Source organism: Branchiostoma lanceolatum, chromosome 8 (assembly GCF_035083965.1).
Source record: "Branchiostoma lanceolatum isolate klBraLanc5 chromosome 8, klBraLanc5.hap2, whole genome shotgun sequence".
Classification (NCBI taxonomy): Eukaryota; Metazoa; Chordata; class Leptocardii; order Amphioxiformes; family Branchiostomatidae; genus Branchiostoma; species Branchiostoma lanceolatum.
Window position 1 is genome coordinate 16,709,749 of NC_089729.1, and position 6,894 is coordinate 16,716,642.

Sequence of the window (6,894 nt, forward strand, 5' to 3'; positions counted from 1 at the left end):
AAGATAATAACACGCTGTTACAACATACAAGAATAAAGAAATATTAAAATTTTACTTTTGAAGACCAGAATTCTCTTGTTTTAATCCAATTTCAAAAATCAATGAGTACTTCTATGGCTTCTTTGCGTTTATATGTTATGTTCCCGCCATTTGCCAAGTTTTCAACTAGACCAGCTCATAGACAGAAATTTTGCCAGCTTTGGATAGTTTTTGCGAGTCAAACTTGCCACCACAATTCTGTTTTTGACATTTTGTGATTTTTAAGGGTCGAGTTGAAAGAATCTGTACCAGCTTCGAGGTAAAACCTGAGGGATGAAGTGATAAAACCCCCTGCAGACGACAGTATCGGATCTGAGGCTAATAGCAGACGACATTTTGTGTCTCGACTCTCCGGCTGTTGTTTTGAATTTGCCGAACAGATTTTGTCAGGTCTTGACACAAGAAGCGATAAAGATGATGCAGCAGGACCAAGTCGTGGAAGAAGAAGTTCAAAATGAAGACGATGATGTAAGTTTTCTTTTGCACTTTCTTCACTGTGATTTTTCTTTTTCTTTGCAAACTGTAGTTGTTCGAGTTTGACTCCTTGGTGAACCAAAGCGCATTCGGTGCTTCTTGAATATCTTGCACTCTCCTTAATTGCACACTCTTAAAATCAAACATTGTTTTCGCTCTGTTTTTTTGTTTGTTTGTTTGTGATGGCATGTGTCTGTAGTTATTTGTATATATTGTTCAGTGACTGAATGTGAGGAAGAAGATTGTGTAACTAGAGATTGCAAGATGGAAAAGATGGCTTGACCCAGGTCCTAAGTTGCATAGGCAGGAAAAGTGACATCACAGAATCAGGGAGAAATTCACAACAATGAATGAAACAAGAAATTCACAAAAACCCTTTATTTTCCAAGAGGTATGAGATACTCAACTTGTCTTTTTTTTATAAATTTTTTAAATTTTTTATAATAATCTTTATTCAACAGAATAAAAGAACATAAACAAAGACAACTGTATAACCTGATGATATAAGAGTACACACACGCACACATGCTAGTATTTGAATACATTTTCAACTTGTCTTTCATGGAAGTCTCACACAAATTGTATGTTTCTTTGCTAGTGTACGTCTATTATCGGTTCGTGTTTGTTTTTATTGCAGGATTCCTTCTTCCAAGACATTGACATGCTACAGAACCAGGGTATCAATGCTGCAGACCTGAAGAAACTCAAGTCTGCAGGCATATGTACCATCAGGGTAACTCCAGCATTAGACTACAGCAACTTGGCAACTGTTTTCAACAACATTTCTTGAGTTTTTACACTTCAGTTCTGCCTTCGAAGAGGGAGAAAATTTGGTTGTTTTTTTTTCAAGAAAATAAGTACAATTTCATTGCCATATGGGACAGAGGCAAAAGGGAAGATTTTGTTCAAGATGGGAGAATGGTAAACTTTTTGACAGCAAATTTTGGCCTTTACATTTGTGTAAACTGTGGGAGTAGAATTTTTGAATAGATACAATGCTACATGTATTTTCACTCTACACTGTAGGGTATTCAAATGACAACAAGAAAGAGATTGTGCAACATCAAGGGCATATCAGAGGCCAAGATGGACAAGATAAAAGAAGCTGCTGCAAAACTGGGTGTAAGTATACTAACTAATAGATATCTATATAATGATATTTAACTGAACATAAAAAAACATGGCAGATCAGTTTAGGATCTTTGTTGAGATACATTATGATTCACATTTTTATTAATGATACATAAGGTTTATTAGAGGCATTAAGTCAATGGATGACAATATTTTATCGACATTGAATATTTATTCATATTTGGAAATTACTTGACAGAAACAGCTTGTATGTTTACTGTTTACTTATTTGTTTTTTTACTTACCAGGATGCAGGCTTTATGACAGCTCTTGAGTATAGTGACCGGAGGAAGACAGTCTTCAAGATCCAGACTGGCAGCTCAGAGTTGGAGTAAGGAACCAATTAGTGTTCTAAGGAAAATGATTGATGTATGTACTCTGAGGTGCTATGTGATCAGAGAACTTGATTAAGTTGATACAATTATAAAGGAGTTTCGGCAAAAAATAGATTATATTACTTATTGTATAATAAGAATTACTTCAAATTAAGAAACTTTGGTTGTGCCCATTATGTTGTTGTACAGTATTGTAGATTTGTAAATAACCTAATTTTATACCATGTTTCAAGGTCAGTAATTGAATCTTGTTTATGATACAGCAAACTTCTTGGGAATGGCATTGAGAGCATGGCCATTACTGAGGTATTTGGAGGTGAGTGCCTTACATCAGAATGTGTGTAGGCATTAAATGCATTAGGGATAATCAAGAAATTCTATGATATCAAGGTAATGTATCAGTAACTAGAGTTCCACGACCTCATACCTTCGCCAAATGATTGTAACCTTTATGACAGACGTATGACAGTGTTTCTCATCACTTATAAATCATACCACTTGATCGTCTTCACCCAAATAACAGAATTTGTCCAAAGTATGAGCTTAACAAAGGTTATGCAAACATCTATAATCAATTATGCAAATTAGGTCCTTATTAGCATAATTTGATTCAACGATGTTCACATTCACATAACTTCAAAATGCCACAAGTATGAAATTGCCATCATTTACCTGTATAGAATTCTAGTAGTTTCTCATTAATTATGCAAATTAGGCCTACAATTGCATATTTTCTATCTATCAACATTCCTCTCTTCCTCAGTTACAAATGTCACATATTTGAATAGTCATATCATGGAACACAGCAGGTTTTTAAAATTGTCTCATTAATCATGCAAATTAGAATCTGATTTGCATAATTATCGTCCCATCATACAAAGTATCACGTAAGTCGTAAGCTATATCTACATACCAAAAATCATGACCATCCATCAAGCCCATCTTGAGTTATAGTATTTTCTCATTAATTATGCAAATGAGGTCCTCATTTGCATAGTTGATATCTATTAATATTTCTCTCTTCCTCAGTTACATATGTCACATCTTTAAGAGTCCTATCATGGAATTTGGCGGCTGTATCAACTTTCCTCATTAATTATGCAAATAAGATACTGATTTGCATAATAAGTATCTAATCAAGTACATCATCACTCAAGCTATCTACTAACCAAAAATCATGACCATCCATCAAGTCCTTCTTGAGTTATTCCCTTTCAAAGTCTTAAGCAAAACATGCTCCTGCAGTTCCAAAAAAGCCGCTAGGGGGCCCAAACCTATACCACTTACTCTCTGTCTCAAGAGCTATCTACCACTCAAAAATCAGTACCACAGCATGTCCAGAACACGAGATATCCAAACAGGAAGTTCCGCTGCAGTACCATAACAAGCCGCTAGGGGACCCAAAATCTAATCATTTCCAAGTCTCCTCAAGATCTACCCACCTACCAAATATCAAGACAATCCATCCGGGCCTTCTCCAGTTATTCTGCTTCTTTACATACATACATACATACACACACACAAACGCTACCCTCTGCATAACCTTCTCGGCGAAGGTAATGATTATATCTATAGACCTAGACCATGTTTACAGACTCAAAGCAATTGATGACTGAATAAAACGCTGTGAGTTATAGTCTAATAACTATGTATGAATTATCATCTATGTACTGGTTTGTATCAATTTTTTTTGCCTACAGAGTTCAGAACAGGGAAAACACAGCTGTCTCACACTTTGTGTGGTGAGTGAACATCCAAGTTCATTGCCATTGATTTATTTCAAAGTACGATTCACTTATGTCTTAAAGTTATGCTATGGATGATTGCCACTTAACGCAAAAGCCACATTGACATACAAAATCCATGTAGATCATCATTCCAGGGTGTTATCACTCCTTTTGAATTGGAGGAACCACAGTGTACTTGAAAGTCTTCATGTAAAGAAAAGGAAGAATATATCTCCCTTCAATGTTTAAGTGCTTTCCCAATGGTGTGGCGTGTAACAACCATAACCAGGAACAGTGATGTCCTACGTTTGTTGATTGGCTTGACTACAACACTCTTTTTGTTTCAGTTTCATGTCAACTCCCTGGGCCAGGTGGCTATGCTGGAGGAAAAGTTGTATTCATTGACACAGAGAATACATTGTATCCTTCTGCTAGGTTATTTATTTACTATTAAGTCTTCCCTTGAAGTCAAGACAGATGGTGTCAGAAATTCTGTTAATAGTCTTTTGAAATATAGGTATGACTCCAACTGATGAATGTAACAGATATATCTATATTGATGGCATTTTATGAAACCACAGTTACTCAAAAACTACCAATACTATGTTTTGCTGTAATATTCTCTTTGCATAGTTGCTTACACGTCCTTTTATTTTCCGAAGAGTAATAAACAATTGTTGGTTGGGTTGCCTAATCCTTGACCAGTGGTCAGTCGTCCTGACCGTCTGAAGCCTATTGCTGACCGCTTCAACCTTGACCATGAAGCCATGCTGGACAATGTGCTGTATGCCAGAGCGTACACAAGTACGGCGTGCATAGATGCCTACACGGTGCATTCTAGTACTTATTTCTAGGTCTGGCACAGTAGTGAATATTTATAATGGTGGCCTGTAAGAAGGATGCTTTTGAGATCAGTAACTTATCTATTTGCAATTCACCAGGTGAACACCAGATGGAGCTGTTGGATTATGTGGCTGCCAAATTCCATGAGGAACCTGGGGTGTTCAAACTACTGGTAACTTCAGTGAAGTGTTATCTTAATGTGTCTACTTCTGTACAACATGACATTCACTCAGAAAATAAGGAAAATGCATGTACAACATTGTACATGTATTGTCAATGTAAATGGTGCTGAAGTGCCCTCCATTGTCCAAAAAAAACTTTCAGTGCTTGCTTTGTAGACTGGATGCATTTCTGTCAGTTGTATTTCTCACCTTGCAGTGAATCAGAATCATCACTGTTGCTATATTTGATTCCTTTAATTTGGTTAGCAAGTCTTGTGAACCCCAAACCTTGTGACATAGAAGCTGGACTGTGGTAGATCATAGTGCAGTAATCTAAGATCTCGTGGATAATCACATGTATCTACAACGCTTGATATGTTTGTCTTTAAACAAAATTTTGATTGTTTAGATTGTTGACTCCATCATGGCCCTATTCCGTGTGGACTTCAGTGGTCGTGGTGAGCTGGCAGACAGACAGCAGAAACTGGCACAGATGTTGTCCAGGCTACAGAAGATCTCAGAAGGTATAGTCACAGACTACAGGGGCATGATGGCATTCATGCTTGCTTATTGTAACATCGATCGGGAGTTTTAGTTCTTTAAGGACTTGTGATAGCAAAACTGTCATATTTTGTTTATTAACCTTCTCCCTGCTGCCTAACTAACAAATAGAAAATGGAGTGCCAAGCGGCTACTTCAGTGTGCTAAAGGTTAAACTACCACTTCTTCTGAAGAATGAATATGGTTTGATTCAAACAAAAACACATTTACAGATTAGATGTACATGTTACTCCAATGGGGTTAATTTAACCTCCTTTGAACTATAGAATGCAACAATAGGATACAGCTTAATTCCATTTTGTGTCACATCTCATTTCAAACCAAAAATGTTTTAAATCCTCTGGGAGCCAACTTATATAGAATTCAAACCAAAATTAAGAAAACAGGACTTGAAACCTCATTTATCATTGGACGACTGTTGACTAATATGGCTATGTACAGCAAACAATCCCTATTCTTTCAGAATACAATGTTGCAGTGTTTGTGACAAACCAAATGACAGCTGACCCAGGAGCGACCATGAGGTAACTTCTCATCGTTCTACTGTGTTGTCAAAGTCTTCTTTCACCCAGCTATTAGAGAAATATGTGTTAACTACTCCAGTACAATAATGTCAATTTTCTGTCACATATTCAATATAATCAAGATATGGTAGGAAAGATTTTAATGACCTCTCAATGGCTAATCCAATGAATTGTGTCTTATAACAGTTTCCAAGCAGACCCAAAGAAACCGATCGGTGGGAACATTCTGGCCCATGCGTCCACTACTCGCATCAGCCTGAGGAAAGGCAGAGGGGAGAACAGGATTGCCAAAATCTATGACAGGTTAGTGACAAAAGGTGCAGGCCACACTTATTCCCTGTGAAAATGGAGGTATTGTTTTCGGTCTGTGTGTGTGTTTGTTTTTTTGTCTTGGTGCCAGTGTGTGTCCGCAGTTATCTGAATACTGTAGTGACAGATGTGCGGCGGAAGATGGTGTAACCGGAGATTGGAAAGATAGGATAGTGTGCTTGTTTCGTTTGCAAACTGGTATAAATGTTACCTAAAACTGTAAAAGGACAATGGTTGGGTTACATGTACGTAAGTTGCTGTGGAATTTGTAAGTCAAATGATTCAAGTTGCCCTGATGTAACAGACATGACATTTGTTGTTGTATTTCTTACAGCCCTGACATGCCTGAATCGGAGGCTACTTTTGCAATCTCCAATGGAGGCATCTGTGATGCAAAGGACTGAATATAGGTCTGCTTAACCAGCAAATGCAATGATCATTTTGACACTAATTGAAATTCATCAAGATGATATTTCATCAAATGTAAAATGAATAATCTTACAAGTTGCTTATGAATTGTCATTACAAAAGCTGCAGTCCTCATGCAACACAATATTCATAATTGTTTGATACTTCTCAGCAAAAGGTTCTGGATGCTTGTTCTTATATATGGCCTCCGTCGGTCAGTATTGACCATGTTCTTACAACTTAAAGAATTGTTAGAAGTTGGCAGTGATATTTTCAATGTTAGTTAAACTTTGTAAATGGAATATTGTTGACTGAAATTTGTTACAAAATGTATTGAAGGCATTTGCCATAAAATGTAAGAGTAATAGGATGCCTGAAATGT

At 36.8% G+C, this 6,894-nt stretch overlaps 1 protein-coding gene across 1 annotated transcript; it reads left to right on the forward strand.

The window, feature by feature from the left end:
- Window positions 1-329: 329 nt before the first annotated feature.
- Window positions 330-6,882, forward strand: LOC136439835 (meiotic recombination protein DMC1/LIM15 homolog). The gene is made up of 13 exons (XM_066435465.1): window positions 330-507; window positions 1,151-1,246; window positions 1,540-1,635; window positions 1,893-1,975; window positions 2,243-2,295; window positions 3,680-3,721; window positions 4,054-4,126; window positions 4,419-4,510; window positions 4,648-4,721; window positions 5,120-5,234; window positions 5,735-5,795; window positions 5,982-6,098; window positions 6,439-6,882. Exons 1-13 carry the CDS (start codon window positions 454-456, stop codon window positions 6,506-6,508), a joined length of 1,026 nt encoding a protein of 341 aa, XP_066291562.1. The 5' UTR covers window positions 330-453; the 3' UTR covers window positions 6,509-6,882.
- Window positions 6,883-6,894: the final 12 nt, after the last annotated feature.

Excerpts from the sequence above, each read along its gene's own strand:
- LOC136439835 (XM_066435465.1), top strand. The coding sequence starts at position 454 with ATGATGCAGCAGGACCAAGTCGTGGAAGAAGAAGTTCAAAATGAAGAC. Across the intron at positions 4,722-5,119 it reads CTGGGGTGTTCAAACTACTG|ATTGTTGACTCCATCATGGC; the intron begins GTAACTTCAGTG and ends TTGATTGTTTAG. Across the intron at positions 6,099-6,438 it reads ATTGCCAAAATCTATGACAG|CCCTGACATGCCTGAATCGG; the intron begins GTTAGTGACAAA and ends TATTTCTTACAG.